The 25112-nt window shown below is 38.6% G+C and overlaps 1 protein-coding gene across 5 annotated transcripts in view; it reads left to right on the forward strand.

Moving 5' to 3' along the window:
- Nucleotides 1-25112, forward strand: part of LOC126187981 (ras guanyl-releasing protein 3-like) — a 437195-nt gene that overhangs the window by 330807 nt on the left and 81276 nt on the right. For all 5 annotated transcript variants that reach the window (XM_049929381.1, XM_049929382.1, XM_049929384.1 and 2 more), the window contains one exon: nt 22394-22567. In XM_049929381.1, coding sequence (XP_049785338.1) covers nt 22394-22567 — 174 coding nt within the window. The remainder of the gene's footprint in view (nt 1-22393; nt 22568-25112) is intronic.

Genomic DNA, 25112 nt, shown 5'->3' on the forward strand with positions numbered 1-25112 from the left:
AGCATAATAGGCTGACTTCTAGAAGAAGAAACAATGCATAATGTGTAAGTTGCTGAACTCAATCTTTTGCATAGATCCAGGATGTGGTTTGACCAGGTCAGTTTGCTGTCAATATGCAAGCCTAGGTATTTTGAGGTATCCACCCTGGTTATCAACTGCTCACCTATTTTTACTACTATTTCTTCATCTTTGAATGTTGTGTGGAACTGAATGTAGTTTGTTTTACTGTAATTTAAAGAAAGGCCATTGATATTAAACCAGTTCACTCTTTCACTTAAAATCTTATTTGCTGTTTCCTCAAGTTTATCTATTGAATTATCAGTAAGTAGTGTAGTGTCATCAGCAGAAATGGCGAATCTACAATATTCCGTACAGAAAGGCAGATCATTTATAAAGATAATAAAAAGTAGGGGACCCAGAACTGAGCCTTGTGGCACTCCACATGTGATGGTACCCCATTCTGAAGATAATGGGACTCCATTTTGACTATCCAGTACAACTTTCTGTTTCCTGTTTCACAGGTATGAGTCAAGCCATTTCCCTGACGAACCAATTATACCAAGATGTGCAGCTTTTTGTAAAAGAATCTGGTGACTGACATAGTCAAACGCTTTAGTTAGGTCACAAAAAATCCCAACCACCTCTAGTTTTTTGTTGATGGATTCTAAGACTTTGCCAGCAAATGTAAATATTGCATCTTCTGTTAACAAACCTTTCTGAAATCCAAACTGACTTTTGATGAGGATATTTTGATCCCTGAGATGCTTAACTATCCTGGCATGAATTAGTTTCCCTAAAACCTTTGAAAAACTTGTCAGTAGTGATATTGGCAGATAGTTAGCACCATCCATCTTATCTCCCTTCTTATACAGCAGTTTTACAACTATGTACTTAAGCCTCTCAGGAATTATTTCTTGCTTAAGTGACGCATCAAAAATGTGGCAAAGGACTCACTTACATGGCTGCAGCAGTATTTTAATAATTTGTTAGAGATATTGACAATCTGGGTAGAGTTTTTACTTTTCACAGATTTAATAACACTTTCAATTTCTTTAACAGTGGCTGTTGTTACCTTCATGTGTTGTACTGAACTAGGTACTCTGGCTTTCAAAAGATTTACGGCTTGGTTCATGGAGTGTTGTAAACCTATTTTTTCTGTTACTGTTAACAAATATTTGTTTAATGTGTCTGCAACTATTTTTGGAGTGCTAACAAGATGACCCTCACTTTTTATTTGGATATTTTCACTACAAACTGCATGTTTCCTTGTTTCCTTCTTTACAAAATTCCAAATAGTTTTTACTTTATTGCTCAAGTAATCAATTTCTGTCTTCAAGTTCATGTTCCTTGCTGCTTGTATGGTCTTATTCAGAACTTTATTGTAGAGTTTTTAATACATACTCTTACTGGGATCATTTGATCTCTTGGCTGTTGCATATAGTTCTATTAATGTTTTACAAGAAATTTTGGTGCCTTTAGTAATTCAAGGCTTGTTTTCAGATTTTAACAGGGTTTTTCTCACTCACATTTTTGGAAAGGTTTCTTCAAAAAGACTTGTAACTTCATTGAAAAATATGTTAAATGTTGAGTTAACATCAATTGCAGTGTACACAGGAGACCAGTCCACTAGTTGTAATTGCTGATTAAAGCTTTCAATGGTGTGTTCATTTATAATCCTAAAGTTTTCCAAATGAAATTATCTTTCCTTTCTACATTTATTTGGTTTAGAGTGAGGAATTGCCCTTCATGATCAGGGAGGCCATTTATAATATTTTTCACAGTTAAATTATTGTAAATGTCCTTATCTACAAATACATTCTCTATTATTATTAATAATAATAATAATAATAAAATTTTATTGTCATTTGGCTGATTACAGCAATAGACAAAGTCACGAGCATTTATTTTTACATAAACAACAATACTGATCTAAATTGGTTTACATAAAATAGGCACACATTAGAATGCAGTATTTTCATCTTCAAAAAATTCATCAGTGGTGTTAAACGGATTGTTCACTAGTAGCTTGTATAACTTAGCTTTAAAAATATTTACAGGCAGTTCTTTAAAGTCAGCACTTAATCTATTAAACATCCTTAGTCCAAGAACTAGGTAGGAGTTTTGCGATTCTGATAATCTATGATATGGCACATCTACAGATGTTCTGTTTCTAGTATTGTGGCTATGAATATCACTTCACAACACAAAATTAGAGACATTGTTTCTAATGCACAATAAAACATTGTAGATGAATAAGTTTACTACTGTAAGACACTGCAATTTAATAAACAGAGGTTTACAATGTACTGTTTTATCAGAATCTGTTATTATTTGTATTACTTTCTTCTGTAAAAGTAAACTGTCATTTACATGACAGCTACTACCCCACAGTAAGATTCCATAAGAAATGATGCTTTGGAAGAAGGCAAAATATGCTGATCTCACATAGACATTGGGAAAATGTCTCTTTAAATTTCTAATTAGATAAATAACTCTCGAAAGCCTAGCCAATATATTTTTAATGTGTGGTTCCCATGTCAATTTATTGTCAATAGTAACACTTAAAAATTTGACAGTTTCTAGTTCTTGGTCATTAGGAATCTCTTTGAGGCTAAAGTAAAGTATCTGGGTTTTGTTTTCATTTAGTAAGAAGCCATTAGCTTTGAACCACAATGAGGACTGAGCAAGGGTATTTTCGGTCTGTGTTTTCAGTGTACCTAGATCAGAGTTTTTATGTATAAAAGTTGTGTCATCAGCATACAATATTGTGTGAGAATTTATGAACAAGGGCAGGTCATTAATCATAAGTATAAACAGTAAAGGTCCAAGCACTGACCCTTGAGGCACTCTGTACCTAACATTAACCAAATTTGATTTCTCCCTACCAATGCACACAACTTGCTGACGGTTCTCTAGAAAATACCTGAACATCTTTATACTGTTGTCATCAAAACCACAGTAGACTAGCTTATTCAGCACAGTGTCATGCTCTACACAGTCAAAAGCTCTGCTCAGGTCACAAAATGTAGCCTATGTGTAGTCCCTAGCCTCAAACACATCTAGTACTAATTTTATGAGGGAGTCCATTGCATCTGTTGTGGATTTACCTTTCATAAATCCAAACTGTTTATCACTAATTATATTTAGTTTACCCAAGTAGACACTAACTTGCTCATACATAATTGTTTCTAAATTTTTTGAAAAAATTGGGGTTATGGATATAGCTCTGTAACTAGCGGGTCAGTTCTTTTCTCCTTTTTTATATATGGGCACAACTCAAGAAATTTTTAGTATGTCGGGGAATTTACTTTCAACTAGGCAATTGTTAATACAAAAAGTTAAGGGATAAATCACACAATCAATAACATCTTTCAACAAATTGCATGACATATCATAATAATCAACACTAACTGAAGGTTTGAAATTTTTCACTATTTTTAGGATATTATTTGGGCTCACTTCTGTGAAAGTGAAGGTGCTTGGGGGAAACTTTTCAAAGCAGCTGTCCATAACACTAAGTGCATTTTCAGGGGGTTTGTTTATTGAGCTACTGATTTCTTCAATGGACTGAATGCAATATTCATGAAATTCTTCTGGGGTAATGGCAACTTCCTCTTTGTGTTTATTGTGAGCAATGGAGTTTCTTACACTCCAGGCCTTTTTGCATTTATTGTTAGATTTTTCAATGTTTACTATGTTATGCAGTTTCTTTGCTTCATTTATTGCCTTCCTATATTTGTATTTGGCTTTAGAATACAGTTCTTTATACAGTTCTGATTTACTGGTTTTGTACAGAGTAGAATATAGTATAACAGTATTTTTCAATTGCCCTAACTGTAGAGTATACCATTCCTTCATTTTCCTTTTCTTGTAATTACTACTAATATTCACTGTACATTTTTCCAGAGGGATGTTATTTTCAAATATATTTAAAAATATGGAGTAAAACCATGTGAAAACAATATCAGCTGAACAGTGCTGAAGCGTAATAAAATGTGTGTCCCAACTGAAATAAGTGAGGGCATGTCTAAACCTATCCATCCTCTCTCTGCTCACAGGTCTAGTAATCACAATTTTAGATTCTGGTTTGCCACAGTCTGAAGTTACATTATTAAAACTAAGATATACTGCATCATGGTCTGAGTAAAGGAAACTAATTACATCAGTGGACTTACAAGTTCTCTTAATATTTGTAAATATATTGTCTAGACAGGATGAGCCTCTGGTAATTTTGCAGTTAATATAATACAGGTTAAATTCTTGAAGCACATTTTTGAGCCCTGTCACAGTTTTTCTGTCCTTCAGGACATCAAAACTTGAATTGATATCCCCACCAAAGACAATATTGTATTTTTTCCATTTCGGTATACATATGTACATTAAAAGTTCCTCATGTTTCTCCTGAAAGATATGGGGGTCACCACTAGGTGGCCTGTACACTACTACTATCATTAGCTTAAGGTTCTCAATTACTAGACCTAATATTTCAAAATGCATTTCATCACAAAGGGTATTGAGATCCATCCTGCCACAATTTGGTGCAAGATATGTTTTTGCATATATTGCTACTCCACCACGTAAGTGCTGTTTTCTGCAATAGCAACTAAGTAGTGTGTAATCATCCAATACTTTGTACCCATGCTCATCCTCTTTACACCAATGTTCACTTAAACATAGAATATCTACCATGTTTTCATTTGAAAATTCGTTGACTATTAAGTTTTTATCTGCCATACCCTGAATATTGAGGTAGCATATTTTAAACTCTACTTTAGGCATTTCTTTTTTTACATATTCTCTTAGTTGACATGACCTAATGTTACCACATGAAAGTTGACCAGGTTGTGTCCTTATGTTACTAGAACACCCAGCCTGGTCTATGGCTCTGAGCACCACGGGACTTAACATCTATGGTCATCAGTTCCCTAGAACTTAGAACTACTTAACCCTAACTAACCTAAGGACATCACACAACACCCAGTCATCACGAGGCAGAGAAAATCCCTGACCCCGCCAGGAATCGAACCCAGGAACCCGGGCGCGGGAAGCGAGTACGCTACCGCACAACCACGAGCTGCGGACCTGGTCTATGCATACAAGTTTTTTGTCATCTCAGTTGAAACATAATACAAACACATTACTGGTGTTTTTTCCTTCTCTAGCTTATCCAATACTATTCCGAGAATTGTATCACTTAAAACACATTTACCTAGACTACTGAAATGTTGACCATGCTTGCTATGCCATTCTCTGCTACAACTACTGGTGTTAATTGAGGAAATGTTCTTAAAGTGCTTACAGATAGCTTTGTACTCCTTGTTGGTCTGCTCCACTTCCTTATTCACACATGACCACTGGGGCGAATCATGTCGATGAGGCATATTAACAACAATCACATTAGTGTGGGTTAACACTCCGAGAGTCTTCTTCAGTGTCGAAGTAGCTATCTTCCTTTCATTTCTGCCGATGTCGTTTGCTCTGGCCATTACCACTACAAAGTCTCTGTCCACAAGGGCTGTGCTTTCTTTCTTGATTGATGTTGAAACATCTCATATACCAGCACCTGATTTAATGGTACCTTCTATTTCAAACTCATTAATCACATGAGGTCCACTTTCCATTAACATAGCTGCTAATCCTCTGGTGTAACTGTCTGAATAAATTTTGATTTTACATTTTTTCTTATACCTTACTTGGCTGTTCGCTAAGTGTTGAGTGTCCTGCACCACCTTATCAGATGAGTATGCTGATACAGTTTCTATGTCATCTGTGTTTTGAAGCGAATTATATTTGTTATTTAATGGTAGCACAAAGTCCTGCCTATGTTTTTTGTTAATATGATTGTAAGGGTGCTACAACTGGCTGTTACTCTAGTTGGAGTGTCCACAACTGGTACTAAGTTGTAACAGTGCATCAGGTGTTCAAAGTCCATTTTATTTCTATTTTCTGTTAAGGAGTCCACATCAAAGTCACCAATTACAATTGTTGATTTAGTTTTCCTATGCAGGTGGGACAGAAGTGATTCTATTTGTCTCGGAAATACATTCAGATTTCCAGCAGGTGCCCTGTAAATAGCCAGTACAATAACTGTTGAACTGTCTGCTGTTAACTCAATGCCATACACCTCAAAATACTGTTCATCACAGTATTTGCATAAATCTAGAGAGTTATACACTACATTGTTTTTTACAAATATTACAACTCCACCTTTTCTCATAATATATCTACAGTAATGTACAGCTAAACTAAAGTTCTCAATTTGTAGCATGTGAATTCTACTCATAACCGTAAGAGTAAAAAAATACTAAAACACATTATAAAGAAATGTAGTTTGGTTTGAACTGGTATAGATAATGGTTCTGGTTTATGTGAAAAGTTTGGTGCAAACGTGTATTTACAAAAGCCTGCCAAGAATTTTCTAGAAAGTTAAATTTTACTATTTGAATGATTAATAAACTAACATGTTATTTTAGTAAAGCCATATATTTTGGGAAATAGAAAAATTGTGACTACAAAACTACAACAGTAGGATTTTGACAGGACTAAATTATAAGATTCAAATAGTTTGGAATATTGTCATTTTTAATAAGTATAACTTTTGAAATGTAGCATTTTTAGAAAAAGTAGAATATTTTTCTGAAAGAGATAAGTGAGAGCATTCAAATAAGCTACATCAGTCTTGAAACAAACAATTTTTAGTGGGCTCAGATTTTGAAATGCACGTGGTTTACAGGTACCAGAATCATAAATTTAGAATATTTCTTTAAATAAATTGTTTTCATATGAACTAAATACACCATTATCATCAGTAACCTGAAAAGTATCCTCTGAATAATACAGTCTACTGAAATACTGCACAAATAAGAATTTAACAATTTTGTGTCATCTCTGTATATAAAAGGAAATGTCCTGACTGACTGACTGACTGACTGATTCATCATTGCCTAGCCCAAACCACTAAGGACAGAAATATGAAATTTATCCTGTAGGTTTTTTAAGAAATAATTTATTGAAATTCCACCTCTGAGGTGGTGAAATTTGAATACATTGTGATATTAAGGCAATTTTGAAACAAGAACTAGAAAATTGGTATTTGATTTCTTGGCCAGAAACAAAAAAATGTGCATTTCAAGATTTTTTGAAAATTTAATGTCTAAGGGGCTGAAAGAGTGACTATAAGTTTTTTTAAGTATATCATTTCTAAATAACTACTAAAGCATTTTAAAGCTACATCTATGAATATTAGTATTTGATTTTTCAGTTAGAAATAAAAAACATTTGTTTCAGTATTTTTGGAAATTCAGCTCCTAAAGGATGAAACAGAGGATGAAATGTTCTACAAAAATTTTTAATTGTGAAACTATTTTTAAAGCTACATCTATGAGTTTTGTATTGGGGTTCTCAGTTAGAAATAAAAAGAATCATGTTTCAGTGTTTTTGAAAATTCAGCCTCTAAGTAGATGAAATAGAGGACATAAATTTTTAAGAAAATATTTCAGTATCTTAAAACATTTTTAAATCTAAATCTATGAAAACTGGTATTTGACTTCTAAAGACACATGTGTTACATGATGAAAGTTTCTATGGAAATATCATCATAAGAACTCAACATTGCAATAAACAGCAAGTCAAATAGAGATTTAGAAATAGCAGCTAATCAAATTTTCACTAACATAATAATTCACTGTCATTAAACTTTGAAAAGACTCACTATATGCAGTTCAGAACCTGTAAGAGATTTCCTTCCAGCATGTGTATAACACATGGAGACATGCAGATTTAAGAGGTTGGCAGTGTTAAATTTCTGGGATTACAGCTCAATAATAAATTCAGTTGGGAAGGGTATACCACAGAATTGCTTAAGTTCCTAAACTAGTCTGTATTTGCAGTGATAATGATATCAGATGTGGAGATATAAATATTAAAAAACTTGCATACTTTGCTTACTTTCATTCTATTGTGTCATATGTGATCATATTCTGGAGTAACTCATCAAACTGAGCAAAAGTTATTAGCATGCAAAAGTGTGTAATAAGAATCAGTTGTGGTGTAAATTCAAGAGCATCATGTAGGAACCTGTTCAAGGAACTTTGTATACTAACCACTGCTTCTCAGTATACTTATTCCTCAATGAAATGTGTTGCATGTAATATATCTCTATTTCCAGCCGATAGCTCAATATACAGTATCAATGCTACGAATAAGAACAATCTACATAAAGACCTAAAATCACTTACCTTGGTCCAGAAAGGGGTCCAGTACTCAGGAGCATTTTCAATAAATTTCAAGCAACCATTAAAAATTTGGCTTAAGAAAAAGCAGTGTTTAAACAGAGTTTGAAAGAATTTTTGATAGGCAACTCCTTCTACTCTATAGATGAATATCTTAACAAAGGCTGTTAGGCCAGCTTAAGTAAAAATGTCTGTTAGATTTCAATTTTGACAGCACTTTGTCACAACAGTCAAAATTAGGTATTTTATGTATGATAAGTTTATTAAAAGTGCATAACAATGTCTCATTCTGACAGTGCAGCCAAAATAGTGACTGCCATGAAACAGACCTCCAAAATATGCCTGAAGACTGAGGAGAAGAAAAGGATCTCCAGGAACGTAACCAAGGAATTAGCCAATAATCCAACTAATCTAGATATTGTCAAAGCGGTGGACGTCGAGGAGATTACCCAGGCCCTAACACTAATGAAAACAGGGAAAGCAGCTGGATCTGATGAGATCCTCCCAGAATTTCTGAGGGAGCTGGGACCCATTGGGAGGAAATGGATGGCCAAGCTCTTCACGGAATGCATCAAATCAGGTGCACTCCCGAAGTTATGGAAAGAAGCTAAGGTAAAAGCGGTACTGAAACCAGGGAAGGATGGAGATAATCCAAAGAACTATAGACCGATCCCACTGCTTTGTACCTCTTACAAACTATTTGAGAGAATATTACTGGCCAGACTAGCACCATACATTGAGGCGAACCTCCCGGACTATCAAGCAGGGTTCCGCGTGGGAAGGAACTGCTGTGAACAAGTTTTGTCCCTTACAACATATATAGAGAAAGGCTATCATAACAAGCTGAAAATGGGCCTGGTATTAATAGATCTTACATCAGCCTATGACACTGTCTGGACCAAAGGACTACTGCTCAAGTTTACTTGAATTATCAAATGCAATCAGACGTACACATTACTAAAAAATATGCTGATAGGCAGGAAGATCTAGGTCTATCTCCATGGAAAGAGCAGCAAAAGCATGGTCATAAACAATGGTCTGCCACAGGGGTCAGCCCTGGTGCCGACCCTTTTTAATTTATACATATCTGATATGCCGAGCACCAGGTCGCGTAAATTTGCATATGCGGATGATCTGGCCATCACTTACCAAAGCAAAAATTTCGAAGATCTTGAAAAAACATTGAATGCAGACCTTGAAGCGCTGAACACCTACTACCTTAAGTGGCATTTGCATCCCAACTCCAATAAAATGACCAGTACCATAATGCACCTTAATAACAGAGCTTCAAGCAGGAAACTACAGCTTTCCCTGAATGACCGGCATATCAGACATGAAGATAAGCCCAAATATCTGGGAGTAAAATTAGACCACACGCTAACATTTAGCTCCCATCTGGAAGACACCAAACAGAAATTAAAATCTCGAAATGCCATTATGTCTAAACTGGCCGGAACATCATGGGGGTGCGGAGCTAATACACTAAGGACAATAGCATTAGCCCTCGTGTACAGCGTGGCTGAATATTGTTCACCAGTCTGGGCGAAAAGTGCACATGTAAATAAAGTAGACACCCAATTGAAAGAGACGATGAGAATTATCTCAGGCACACTTAGGGCTACCCCATGTGACTGGCTCCCAGTCCTTGCCAACATAGAACCCCCTGATATAAGGCACTCCATGGCGACCTCAAGAATATATAGGAAGATCGTACACAATCCAGAACTCCCTATACACCAAGACTTATCACCCATCAACAGGCTGAAACGTAGGTCCCCTTTTGGAAGACTGGCAGGGAATTACAGAACTTCAACCCAAAGCTAGCCTGGGGGGAATCATGGTGCAAAGGGACACACAAGAACCAAAAGCTTATCGATGACCCCAGCAAGAAGATAAATGGTTTTGATCTCCCACGGAAGCTCTGGGTTGCCTTAAATCGCCTTACAACAAACGTGGGAAGATGCAAACATCTAATGAATAAGTGGGGACTTGCGGAGAGTCCCGTGTGGGAATGTAGTGAAATCCAGACAATGGACCACCTACTGGTGTGTGAAGTGGTAGGATATAGTGGTGAACTGAAGGACATACATTACCTGCCTGACCTAGCCATAGATTGGCTCAAAACTATAAGTAGAATTGTGTAGTATTGTAATTTCCTGGTGGATTGTAATGACAATGTAATATTTGCCTTGTATATGCTGAACGAATAAATAAATAACTGTATTTATTCTGTAAATATTAGCAGTTCCAGTTTACTGCGATGTATTCACCCATTTTGACGATCTCCTGATAATTGACCAGGGTAGTAAGTATTGTATTCAAATGTTTCATGTTTTAATATTATACTTTGACATGTTCAACACCCATGAGAATCATCTCATTTTTTGGGTCTATGGAATGAAAACTGAATCTAATCTAATCTAAGTATTAATGAAGACCTCAGACTCCAGCTACTAGAATAATTTTTTGGATAGAAGTACATTTGGAAAAGACCACACTCCTATTGCCTTAATTAATGTGAAAATTTTGTGAAAAACATAAACTGATTGTAGAAAAAAATTAACTGTGCAGACCATACAGTCTACATCATGACTGAAGCAGTGGGTACTAAGCTAGTTGTAGTATATACATTGCTTCTTTAATGAATAATATGGGCAGAGGCATTATTATAGCAAGTAGAACCATTCCACCTTGCTATATCTCTCAACCTTTGAGAAACTAGTTAACTTGCTCTTGATCTAAGCATATTAGTATTCTTACAATTTAATTTCCCTTCAAGACTATAACTTTAGTTTTGGTTTCATGATTTTGTAGTTGTATGTTTTGACTACATTATGCATTAGATAAACTGGTTTCTGTAAGTTATCTCCAAGGAAAGTGATAACACCCTACTCATCAGGAAAGAGTAACACATTATAGCTTTATGTTGTTAGATCTACGGACTGAGAAGATACTGCTTTCCCTTTTTTCACCACATTGTCTAAGTACAGAATGAACAGGACTGGGGGTAGGAAGTAACCTGGTCTAAGATCTCGATTGCTTGTTATACACGAGATGGTCTTTGCACTAGAATTACCTAACAGAATAATGGCGTACTAGCACTGACTTTTAAAAGCTTGCATCAGATGTTCTGGCAATTAATTTTCTACAGCCTACTTCATCTCACCCTGTCAAATGCCTTGGTGTAGTTAACACATAAAGTGGACGTTTTACAATTAAGTCCACATTTTTTTTTTTTTTTTTTTTTTTATGATAAAGATTGCATCTATGCATGCAGGAGACAGGAGGTTCACAGCAACCATTTTAGTCTTCTTCTGAGAGGTGTGCTGTTATAATACTTCCATGTACTTTAGACCTGTTTTCATCAAACCAATTGCCTCTAATAGACCAATCTAATTTTGTCCCTCACTCCGTTCACAGGGGATTTTCTTCTGTTTCCAGCACATATTTTTAAGTGCGTGAGTCAAGGCTTTGAGGTCACCACATTCTTAATACAAAACATATAGTTTAAAGGAACATTATCACCATGGTATTTATATAGTTCTTTTCTTTATGTCAGTTGATATTGAGAATTCTGGAGTAACCCAGGTTTTGGTTGGACATAGTCTAAAAACATACCAGCACCTGCTGGAGGCTATGTGTCACTAATCCACTAAGAAGAAGAAGAAAAATAACACAGGCATCATCAGGAAAGCAATGCTACTTCTATATCTGCACTCGGAAAGCCTCCTTATGGGGTCTGATGGGGGCTACAATTATCATTTCCCCCTCTTCTTTTCCGTTTTTGAATGGTGTAGGGGAAGAATGATCATTGGTAAGCCTCTGTACGAATCTAATTTCTCTTATTTCCTTGTTGTTGTCATTTGACAATATATACGTGGGGGTGAAGCAGTATACTGCCTGACTTTTTCTGGAATGCACACGCTCAGAAATACAGGTATGACAGTAAACCTCTCGATGATACACAATGCCTTCTTGCAACGTCTGCCAATGGAATCAGTTGTGTATGTTCATATGCTCTCACAATAAGCAAACCTGTGATAAAGTGCTGGATCTTCTTCCTCTTCTGTTTATCCAGCCTGGTGAGACCCAGATTAATAAGCAATACTCAAGAATCAGTCAAACAAGTGTTTTGTAAGCCTCTTCTTTCACAGATGAGTTACATTTTCTTAATATCCTTTCAATGAATCTGAGACAGACATCTAACATAACTGGGTGGATAAAAAATCTACACAGCAAGCAGTGGCAGGAGAAGGCACATATAAAGATATGGAACATGCACAAGCTTTCCAAGCCAGTGGCTCCTTCTAGCAGAAGGGTTGAGGGGAAAGGAAAAGAGATGAAAGAAAAGGACTGGCAAGGTTTAGGAAATAGGGAGAGTTAAGGAAAAGTCACCCAGGACCAGGGGTCAGGAGAGATGTTCCGGAAGATTGATTATATGCACCTGCACCAAACAAGATTTGAAAACCTGAGGACTAAAAGGAAGAAGATAGTATAATAAACATGACATAGTTGGCTGCAATAAATCACACAAGATGCGAGAATCACTAAGAGTGGAAAGCTAAGTTCTTTATAGGTGGTAGGTTGGGGTGGGTGGGAGAGGGGGAGGGGGCAGGGAGGTTGGAAAATATGATACAGAAAAATAAAAGAGAGAGAAGAAAAGTCATTGTTCATTAAAAGAAATGCTGAGGCCACAGAAATTAACATAAATTTCGGCCAGGTGGGTGGCAAGAGACATAAGCACATGTTGTATTGTCAGTCCCGCCTGTGCAGTTCTGAGAAACTGGTGTCAAGTGGGAGAATCTCATGTTGAAACAGACATCAAGGTGTGACTGACAGGTTGTAACGGGTTGTAGAGAATACTCTGCTATAGGATATTGTGTGTTGCCAGTGAATCCAATCTCCTGTAGCCATTCGTCCTAACTGATAACTTGGTGGTAGTCATACCAATTAAAAAGGCCAAATAGTATTTACACAACATATGGTATGTGACATAGGCCATTTCCCTCTGAGAGTATATTTTTTGCCATTATTGGGTTGGGAAAGATGGTGGTAGGAGGGTGCATTGGGAAAGTCTTGCAGCCAGGACAGTCACAGGGGTAGGCCTGATGGGGTAGGGAAATGGGTGCAAAAGGAGCAAAGACCTCGACCAGAACATTATGGATATTGGGGTGGAGGTGTTGGAGATGGGGGAGCAGGGGGCAAAAAGCTATTCTAGGTGTGATGGGCAAAATTTCAGAGGTAATGGACCTCATTTCAGGGTTTGATTTTAGTTCAGGATCAGAATAGTATTGAGTGACAAGAGGTGTACTCCTAAGCTGTTTTTGGATGGATCGGTACTACCAGGACTTGATATGATGGCATGGGAAACCTGCTTTTGAACAAGACTGGTGGGATAATTATTTACAGTGAAGACTGAGGTGATGATAATGGTGTGTCATTATAAAGAGTCTGCATCTGAACAAATACATTTGCCTTGAATGCCAAGGCTGTATTGTGTGGAATGTTTGACTGGAAAGGATGGCAACTGTGAAAATGTTATGTACTATTGTTGGTTTGTATGTTTGGTGTGGACAGAGATGCACAGCTGATAATCAGTGAGGATGAGGTCAACATCAAGGAAAGTGGCATGAGACTCAGAATAGGAACTTATGAATTTAAATTGGGAGAATGTATTTAGAGATTTCAAAAAATTTCAACATGTCAGCCTCACCATGAGTCCTTATGGTGAAGATGTTCTTAATGCATCTAAACCAAACCAAACCTGAGGCTGAAGGCTTATGGATCCCAGAGAAGTCACCTCAAGGTCAGGAGAAGGTTGTCATAGGAAGGAGCCATCTGTGTTCACAATACTGTATCCCTCTGAGAGGAAACCTACAAACAGATCAAGGGTGGCTCTCTCCTATGCCAAGCTTTTCATGGGTCACTTGGAGGGGCCTCTCCTGGGAACTGTTAAGTCCTCAGCACCTGGTTTGGTTTAGATAATTGATGACATCTTTACCAAATGGACTCACAGTGAGGTTGACCTCTTGAAATTTTTTGACTCTCTAAATACATTCTCCCAATTAAATTTCACAAGTTCCTATTTTGAATCTCATGCCACTTTCCTCAATGTTGATCTCATCCTCACTGTGGGTCATCTATACACTTCTGTTCACATTAAATCTACAAACAAACAATGGTAGCTACATTTCAACAGTTGCTGACCTTTTCATGTCAAACATTCCCCCCCCCCCCCCCCCAATACAGTATTGGCATTCAAGGCAAATGTATTTAATCAGATGCAGACTCTTTTACTGCAAAACACTACCATTCTCACCTCAGCCTTCACTGTATGTAATTATCGCACCAGTCTAGTTCAAAAGCAGATTTCTTGGGCCATCACATCGAAGTCTGGTGATGCCAGTCCCTCAAAGAAATAACTTAGAAGTACAGCTCTTGTCACTCAGTACTATCCTGGCCTTGAATGTATTAATGAGCAACTCACTTACTTCCATAAGGCTATGTTGTCCTAAAATCATGTCCTGAACTGAGGTCCATTCTTAATAAGATATTCTCAAGTTTCAAGCCATGTCAAGTGGTTTCCTGCTCATGAGCTTTTGACAGAATCTCCTCTGCCATTGCCATGCTGTTGACTGTTGTATGAATGCTGCTGCCATACTTATACAGCTGCACCACTGCCACTGTCATCACTGGTGCCCAGACCCGCACCATTTACAGCAATGTTTTGGTGGTATGACTGTCATGCCCACTTCCTAAGGATCCAAGGCCCATTCGGTCTGACATTTCACACACCACACTGTTAACAGCTAGGATGAATGGGTATAGACAGATAGTGTTTACTGGCAACACACAAGAATTTAATTTATTGACCAGCTGTAAATGTAGTTCAAACAAATAGTTCCTGGAAATGTAAAAGATGACCTCAATGAATGCAATTCTGAGGTTCATCAGATTCTGTGCCAAAGGTGCAAAACATATATTTGACAAATAGTGAACACCACTGTAGATTGACACCAAGAGCACCAGTGGCACACTCAACTAATGTATCCTAGTAAGTCAGCAGTCACAGGGCACTGTTTGGCCAAGACTCATGCGATGGAATATGAACGTACTAGAATTTTAGTATGAACTTCAAATTGCTGGAACACAGTCATTTGAGAGGCTGTTGAGCACCAGAGACAAAAATCTCTTTGCAAAAACATTCTGGCAGCTATGGTGACCAGAGTAACTACACCCATGTTACTGCAGCCAGGGTCCCTACTGTGCAACACCAGCCACAGATGCTGATGCAAGTGCATCCTTGTCTACCAATGCATGACCTTGGGTGTGGACCACATACAGAATGGCTTTTGCAAAGGGGGTATAAGTCTACTGTGAGTCCACAGGAACCCAGTTCATCAGCACACCTGATTATGGTCACATGGTTGCTCACCAAAATATTGTGTCTGCTGGACACAATGCACCGGAAGAAACTGAAGAATCAGATCTCAGTTTGTTGACAATAAATTATTAGCCAATAGATAGAACCTTTGCGACAGAGGTGTTTTTCTTAAAATATATTTCTACATGCAGACACATGAGAATTTCTTTTGGAATATCTGGTACTGACAGAGTGAGCATAAATGTGATGAAAATGTTGATGATATTATTACTCTAATACTTACAACCATCTTTAATCTCTCTCTTCTTAGTAGTACCTCTACTGCAGATTGGAAATAAAGCTCAATTTAACCAGTACCTAAGAATGTAACTAAAATCAACAGACAGTTATAGAATGATTGACATATTTCTGCCAATAGCTAATCCCTTGGAATAGACAGTTAATGAACTACTGACGAACTACCTTAAAACATAAAACATCTGTGATAAATATCGTTCAGGAAACTAGAAACACCACAGAAAGTGCATTAGTCATATATGCTTGGGGCAGGTGAGAACTGAATATTTTAACACGGTTGTTGATTTTTATGTATTACAGAAATGAAACACCAGAATTTGTCATATAGTGGTGGTTCAATACCTGCCTTAAAAACTTATTGACATTATTATGAAAAGGACAGACAGCTACTCACCATGTAGTGGAGATATTGAATTACACAGATACAACAGAAAGACTGCTAATCAAGTGAGCTTTTGGCCGAAAGGCCTTCTTATAAAACTGGCAACACACACACACGCACACACATCCATGCAATTACAACTCACACATTCATAACCATTGTCTTTGCAAGCAACTGTTCACTGCTGCTTGCAAGAGCATACAGGGACATGGTGGAGACAGAGAAGGGCAGGTAGATGCAGTCAGGAGGTTAGATGGGGGGTTGGGGAAGGAGGAGGGGAAGAGAATAATGGAAAAGGAGAGAAGTAATGAGACTGGGTGTATTGGTGTATTGGCTGTGTAGTGTTGGAGTGGGAGCAGGGAAGGGGATAAGTGGGTGAAGGGCAGAAACTAATGGAGGTTGAGGCTATGGGGTTTACTGCAACAGACGCTACATTACAGGGAGAGTTCTGACCTGCGCAACTCAGAAAGGCTGGGGTTGGCAGGAATGATCCAGATGGTGCAGGCTGTGAAGCAGTCACTGAAGTGAAGAGCATTGTGTTGGACAGTATGTACAGCAACTTGGTGGTCCAACTGTCTCTTGGAAAAGTTTGTCAGTGGCCATTCATACAGGCAGATAGCTCACTAGTTATATAGGTGAACTTGTTAGTTATATAGTGTCTGTTCTTAGCTGATAGATCACATGACTACTTTACAAGTAGACCCGCCCTTGATGGGATAGGTGATGCTTGTGACTGGAATGAAGTAGGTGGTAGTGGGAAGATGTAGGGGACAGGTCTTGCATTGGGGTCTATTACAGGGATATGAGACATGAGGCAAGGGGTTTAGAGTGGGTGTAGAGTATGGATGGATGAGGATATTGTATAGGTTCAGTGGTCAGTGGAACACCACTGTGGGAGGGATGGGAAGGACAGCAGGTAGGACATTTCTCATTTCAGGGTATGACAAGAGGTTGTCAAAACCCCGGCACGGAATTACTTCAATTGCTCCAGTCCTTGGTGGTACTGAGTCATGAGAGAAATGCTCCTTTGTGGCCAGATGGCGTGATTCTGGGAGTTGGTGGGTGACTAGAGAGATAAGGCACAGGAGATCTGTTTCTGTACAACATTGAGAGGGCACTTTTAGTCTGTGAAGGCCTCAGTGAGACCCTTGGTATATTTGGAAAGGGACTACTTGTCACTACAGATGTAATGGCCATGAATGTCTGGGTTGTATGGAAGGGACTTCTTGGTATGGAATGGGTAGCTGCTGCCAAAGTGGAGGTGTTGCTAGTGGCTGGTATGTTTGACATGGATGGAGGTACTGATGTAGCCATCTTTGAGATGGAGGTCAACATTAAGGAAGATGGCTTGTTGGACTGAGGAGAATCAGATGAAGTGAATGGGAAACAAGATGTTGAGGTTCTGGAGGAATGTGGATAGAGTGTCTTCATGTAGACATCAATGAATTTGGACCAGGTGAGGGGTCTGGGATTCTGGTTAGGTAGGGTTTCTCAGTGGTCCTATTGGCATAGGACGGTGCCCTGCTGGTGCCCATTGCCATACCATGGACTTGTTTGTAGACGGTGCCTTCAAGTTGTTTATTGGTTGGAGAAGTCATCAAAGAAAAATGAGGTCAGTCCTTGGTCCACTGCTTTTCTGGCTGTATATCAATGATCTTTCATCCGTACTAAATTCTTGTAACTGCCATACCTATGTGCTGATGACATCCAGCTATATTCAACCGTGAGTCCTATGAACATTGGTGCTGCCATACCAAGTATGAATGATGACCATTATTCAGTATCACAAAGGGCAAAAAACTTGTGTCTTAAACTGAACTCTAAACTGAGATCCTCACATCACACCAAAAGCTAGGTAGTGACAGTTTTGTCCTACTCTCCTTACGCTACCCAGTTATCCTGTCATAAAGCAGTAAAAGATATCAGTGTTAAATGAGCAATTAAACAAAGAAGTGCAAACTATTACAGTATGCAGGAAATATCTCTCTTGCCAAAAATTTAGAACAATATTTTCACTCAAAACAAATAAAACTTAGTTCACTCTTTAGTTTACTATGGTGAAGTTTGAAACAAAACAAATAGTGAAAACTCCTGATGAGTCGGGCTACCCACAAATGTTTGCATAAGATTGGTGTGTACATTTGGTTGTTTGTTCATGGCAGCCATTCCTGTGGTCATCTGGGATGGATACAGCTGAATAGCTTGCTTTCATCATTGGTTTCTTAGTCACTAGTGTCCCTCATACATCTTCTTGCGTCTCAAATACCTCCCATCACTCCATAACTGCAATCCAGTATCTTGTACATCCAATATCTTGGTTGTACTTGTGCATAACATTAATTCTTTCTACATTTAAGCCATACAGCTCTTGAAAAAATACTCAGTAAGCTGTCTCGCCCAAAAGCACTGAGTATATAAGAGATTAAAGCTTTACCTGTTAGCATTATTGTAGTCTCTCTATACATCCCACTTGTCTGCCTGTTGTCCAACAGAGAACCAGTATCTCTATCACAATGACAACACTATCATGCTTTACTCATGCACATTTATTTCTGGTTTCATTTGCGTACCTTACCAACTACCTTACTCAATAATTTCTCACTCTCCTCCAGACCTATCAACTTCTTTTCTAGATTTGAATCCATATGTATTGTTGACATTTACTTCTGTTAGATGTCATTATTCATTTTCAACAAATATGTAATGAAGATATTAATTAACAGTATATTAATTAGACTGGCATTACTGAAATATTGTATGGTCACTGCTGCATTTTATTAGTTTTACTGTTATAATAATAATAATAATAATAATTATTATTATTATTATTATTACATCCTGTTCACTTGTTACTCATTTTATGAAGTTAACTTACGCAGTGTGCCTGGTTAGTGAAATATATGCATAAATAAATAATTATGCCATGGTTCTTCACAACTCTGGCGTTAACAGTGAATTAATATTAAAAATCTGCATACATTTTCTTTCTTTCTTTGTGACTGATAGTTCAGAAAATTTTCCAATGAGAAATTTATTATAATAATGAAAGATATGGTTGTCAGATTTCAAAAATTCACAAGCACAGGCATCTAAGTGCATGTCTGAATAAAAATAGCTTATTTTTATAGATTTGAATTTGTGGTTTTTTTAACATACACTCCTGGAAATGGAAAAAAGAACACATTGACACCGGAGTGTCAGACCCACCATACTTGCTCCGGACACTGCGAGAGGGCTGTACAAGCAATGATCACACGCACGGCACAGCGGACACACCAGGAACCACGGTGTTGGCCGTCGAATGGCGCTAGCTGCGCAGCATTTGTGCACCGCCGCCGTCAGTGTCAGCCAGTTTGCCGTCGCATACGGAGCTCCATCGCAGTCTTTAACACTGGTAGCATGCCGCGACAGCGTGGACGTGAACCGTATGTGCAGTTGACGGATTTGAGCGAGGGCGTATAGTGGGCATGCGGGAGGCCGGGTGGACGTACCGCCGAATTGCTCAACACGTGGGGCGTGAGGTCTCCACAGTACATCGATGTTGTCGCCAGTGGTCGGCGGAAGGTGCACGTGCCCGTCGACCTGGGACCGGACCGCAGCGACGCACGGATGCACGCCAAGACCGTAGGATCCTACGCAGTGCCGTAGGGGACCGCACCGCCACTTCCCAGCAAATTAGGGACACTGTTGCTCCTGGGGTATCGGCGAGGACCATTCGCAACCGTCTCCATGAAGCTGGGCTACGGTCCCGCACACCGTTAGGCCGTCTTCCGCTCACGCCCCAACATCGTGCAGCCCGCCTCCAATGGTGTCGCGACAGGCGTGAATGGAGGGACGAATGGAGACGTGTCGTCTTCAGCGATGAGAGTCGCTTCTGCCTTGGTGCCAATGATGGTCGTATGCGTGTTTGTCGCCGTGCAGGTGAGCGCCACAATCAGGACTGCATACGACCGAGGCACACAGGGCCAACACCCGGCATCATGGTGTGGTGAGCGATCTCCTACACTGGCCGTACACCACTGGTGATCGTCGAGGGGACACTGAATAGTGCACGGTACATCCAAACGGTCATCGAACCCATCGTTCTACCATTCCTAGACCGGCAAGGGAACTTGCTGTTCCAACAGGACAATGCACGTCCGCATGTATCCCATGCCACCCAACGTGCTCTAGAAGGTGTAAGTCAACTACCCTGGCCAGCAAGATCTCCGGATCTGTCCCTCATTGAGCGTGTTTGGGACTGGATGAAGCGTCGTCTCACGCGGTCTGCACGTCCAGCACGAACGCTGGTCCAACTGAGGCGCCAGGTGGAAATGGCATGGCAAGCCGTTCCACAGGACTACATCCAGCATCTCTACGATCGTCTCCATGGGAGAATAGCAGCCTGCATTGCTGCGAAAGGTGAATATACACTGTACTAGTGCCGACATTGTGCATGCTCTGTTGCCTGTGTCTATGTGTCTGTGGTTCTATCAGTGTGATCATGTGATGTATCTGACCCCAGGAATGTGTCAATAAAGTTTCTCCTTCCTGGGACAATGAATTCACGGTGTTCTTATTTCAATTTCCAGGAGTGTATATGCCAACGCCTCCTTTCTCAGTATGTCTCCTATAGAAATAAACTGCTAATTTCATCCTCAGTATTCAGTTTCTGTATTTCTATGTTTACGTGTCAGTCTGACAGATACAATACATTAATATCCATTTTATGTTCCACTGTAATACATTTCTATGATACACTGCACTTTATTTAACCCATTTCAAACAACCTGGCTGATTGAGGAATTTATTATGCACATGCTGCAGCAATAAAAATAGAAATTTTAGTCATTTTAGATCACAGGCTTCTGCTGTCCCACTCAGACCACAAACTGCAGTGCCTCCACACTAATCCAAACTAACTAGCCTGCAGCTGCATGCAAACTGAGAAGTCATTATAATACATTGACATGTATCATACTGATATTAAAAAATTATAGTTCTAATAGTTCTCCTTTGTGAAGCTGAAAACCTGAATTGATAACTAATTACTGTGAACATTTGATCTTCTGCTTGTACTTAAACAGATACTGACAGCTAGTTTCAACTCTCTACACTCAATGAAATTACAGTAATAGCAATCACACTGACAATAATAATCATATATGGTGTGTGTTTTTAAAGTAAGTATCATTTTTAAATTCTGCTGCTGCAGTCAGTATTTGGCACATGCACACTGTGTACCACACTCTGTTGACAAGTCACAGATGCCATTACAGACTGATCTGATGTATCTACATACATTTATTTGTGGAGTATTTTAAATGCCTTCTCCAGTTGAAAATCCTGCCGACTGTGAAACACACACTGCAATTCATTTTATTAGTGCTAAAGGTATGAAAGCAGCCAAAATTCATCATCAGGTTAATTAATGATATGGAGAAAACAATGTGAGTGATGGGATGGTACAGAAGTGAGCGAGGGCTTTTAAAGATGTGTGTACAAATGTGTATGATGAGGAACAAAGTGGGTGACTTTCAGTTATTACTAATCATTTGGCTGGTAACAACTTGATCACCCTCCATACAGCCCCAAAGTAGTACCCAGTGGCTTCCATGTACCCCTACACTTGAACAAGCATTTGGGTGCACAGAGCCACGGCAGTAATGAAAATGTCAAAATGACCATTTTGCAATGTTTGTCTAATCAAGTGACAGATTTCTACAAGATGGTATTCAAAAGCTGGTTGTACAGTATGATGAGTCCCTTAATACTAGTGGGAATTATGTAAAAAAGTAGAATAAAGTACAGGCTTTCATGTAAAAATAACACTGCTGAGAAAAGTCTACTTGTTTTATTTATATTTCAAAATGGTACTTCCTTAAAAAACATATATCATGATAAGATTAAGTAAGAGTGCTAACTTGAAATACTTGGAATATAATGCCTGCCATGTGATAATGAACATTTGTCTTTATTCTGCTGTAAAGGAGGAAAAAATGAAAAAAAAAATCGTGCAGTATATATCAGTTCCATAACTTGTGCCTCTGTGGTTTCTCCTTTAAAAAATACTTATGTACTAGTTTTGATGAATAATCTCAAACTTATTTTTTATTCCAGTTCATGGATTTCAAAAAATATGCTGAAACTGGATCTCTCCGGGAGACCCCAAAACTGGAACGCTCTGTAGCTTTGTTTAATGGACTTACTCAATGGATACAGTGCATGGTCCTCAGCAGAACAACACCTCTACAAAGAGCTGAAGTCATGGTGAAGTTCATTGAGGTTGCAAAGGTGCAAAAAGTTCTTTTTCATTTGCTATTGGTAGTTTAAAGTAGATTAACTGTTCAATAATTATTATGTTACAGAAGTAAATGGCTCCTTGATGTCCAACAAGCTGAAATTGTAGAATTCAGATAGTATTTTGGCAATCTATGGTGCTGCCATCATTAGGTGATGTGATGTATTGGATGGAGCAGCACAGATGTGGAAAAACTATATAGCATCCTCAGAATTGCGGTGCCTCCCAGTACATCAGCTCTCCTGATGATGGAAGAACGAGTTGATGCCACAGTATAATGCGAGTTTCACCATTTTGCTTTGCTGGCCACCTGACAATGAATCAATTACATGACATGTCAGAAAGCCTCATAAATTGCCTTTTCTATTAGACTCATTGAGATTTGCCAATATCAAATGTTAATTCACATCATCATTTAGCTCAGTTCTTGTATGTAAGAAGACAAACAGATAGTGTAATATATTTAAGAATAAAGAATGGAAACTATAAAGGGTGTTCTACCAAAACTAACACTGGACAGATAGGGAGTGGGAGAACTAGGTTGAATTCATGAGATATATTTTACAGTAATTCTATGCAATGGAGATATTACAATTATGCCTCCCAGCTCTATTTTCTCCAGATTGGGAATTCAGTATATAAACAAATCAAATAAGTAACACTAACAAAGTCAAATAACTTTTAAGTATGATGGAACTATGGCATTACAACCATTTTAGAAAACAAAATTCATTTAGCAAGATTTAAAATAAAAACTGTAGAATAACAACAATTTGTTAATGATGAGAACTTGCCAGTAATGACAACAAATACCTTTACACAGAAGCTACTCCTTCAGCAGAGTCCAAACGGGCACATAGTGGTAGGTATGAGGGGACGGGGGAGGGGGGGAGGGAGGGGAGGGGAGGGAGTCTTGGTTTGCTTGTTATCAGGAGCTCCAATTTTAAGCACATCATGATGGAGACCGTTAGGGAAATAGCATTTAGGACTAGAAAGATGTCCAATGTGCACCCGGTAAGTGAGATGAGGAGAAGGTACTACCAACAATTATAGAGAGCAGCATGGCATCATCTTCAAACTGTAGCTCACGTTGGCACCAATGATTCCTGTCACTTGGGTTTTCAGACCATCATCAGTTCATGTGAGTGGCTGGCAGCAGTGATTAAGAATGGTGGCCTTGAGGGATGCAACCAGAGCTTAGAATTTGCAGTATCGTACCCATTATTGATTGGGGTCACTTGGTTTAAAGCCAAGTGGAGCCAGCCAGGAGCTCCATCGATTCTCTGATGGTCTTGGCTGCAAATTTCTGGACCAGCTACGTGGAAAGCACAGTGACTGTGCGGAACATCTAATTTTTTTGACTGTGTCATAATTAAGGTGCTCCAAATGAATGCTCACCAGTCAACATGCAGAGAGTGAAATCAGATTGTGTACAAAACAGTCTTGAGCTGTTACTTAACAACACAAACCCAATGGAAATATCTTAGACCTTCTAGCTACAAACAGACCTGACCTTATTGACAATGTCAGTATAGAGACAGGGGATTACTGATCATGACGTCATCATAGCAGCAATGTTTACTACTGTTAATAAATAATCCATCAAGGGGGCTAGGAGAGTTTTTATGCTGGAAAGAACAGATAAGCAAGAGAGGAGGGAAGGAAGACAAGGGTTTGACAATGAGGCCATTAGTGATGGAGCACAGGTTTGGATTGTTTTTGTTAAGGATGGGAAAGGAAATCAGCTGCACAATTTTGAATGAACCATTCCAGAATTTGTCTGCAAGGATTGAGGGAAGTCATGGAAAATCTAAATGTGGATGGCCAGATGCAGATTCGAACTGCCATCCTCCCAAATGCAAGTCCATTGTGCTAAACATTGCACCACCACGTTTGGTTTGGACATTGAAAGGATATCATTTATTTCCAATATGATGAACATAAAGGAATTATGGGCAAAGTTTAAGCTGATTGTAAATTATAAGTACGTTCCAAGTATGTGCCAAGTAAGTATTAAGGATGAAAAAATACCAATGTGTTTTACTAACAAAATTCTGAAAATGCTGAGGAAACAGATATTACTGCACACTCAGTTCAAAAAAGAATGCAGGAACACTGACAGCAAAAGGTAGTAAGAATTCATGCATCTACAAAAATATTGATGCATGAAGCATACAGCAACCTCCATTATCATACATTAACAAAAGATCTTGTCAAGAACCAAAGAAAATTCAAATCCTACATAAATTTGCTGCTAAGTGGATCAAAAATTTTTATTTAGTCACTCATAACACAGTTTAGTGGGGCATTAAAAGACAGCTAAAAGAAAGCTGAAGTTTTAAATTTCAGATCAAAAAATCATTCACATAGGACAGTCATAGAGATATACCTGTACTTTCATTTGACCACTTGCACAGAAACCTATAAGGAGGACATATAAATAGGAATCTCTGGCATTAAGAAGCAACTGAAAAGGTTGACAGCAAATAAGTCACCAGGCCCAGATGGAATCCCAGTTTGGCTTTACAGAGAGTACTC

The sequence above is a fragment of the Schistocerca cancellata genome, chromosome 5, assembly GCF_023864275.1.
Source record: "Schistocerca cancellata isolate TAMUIC-IGC-003103 chromosome 5, iqSchCanc2.1, whole genome shotgun sequence".
Lineage (NCBI taxonomy): Eukaryota > Metazoa > Arthropoda > Insecta > Orthoptera > Acrididae > Schistocerca > Schistocerca cancellata.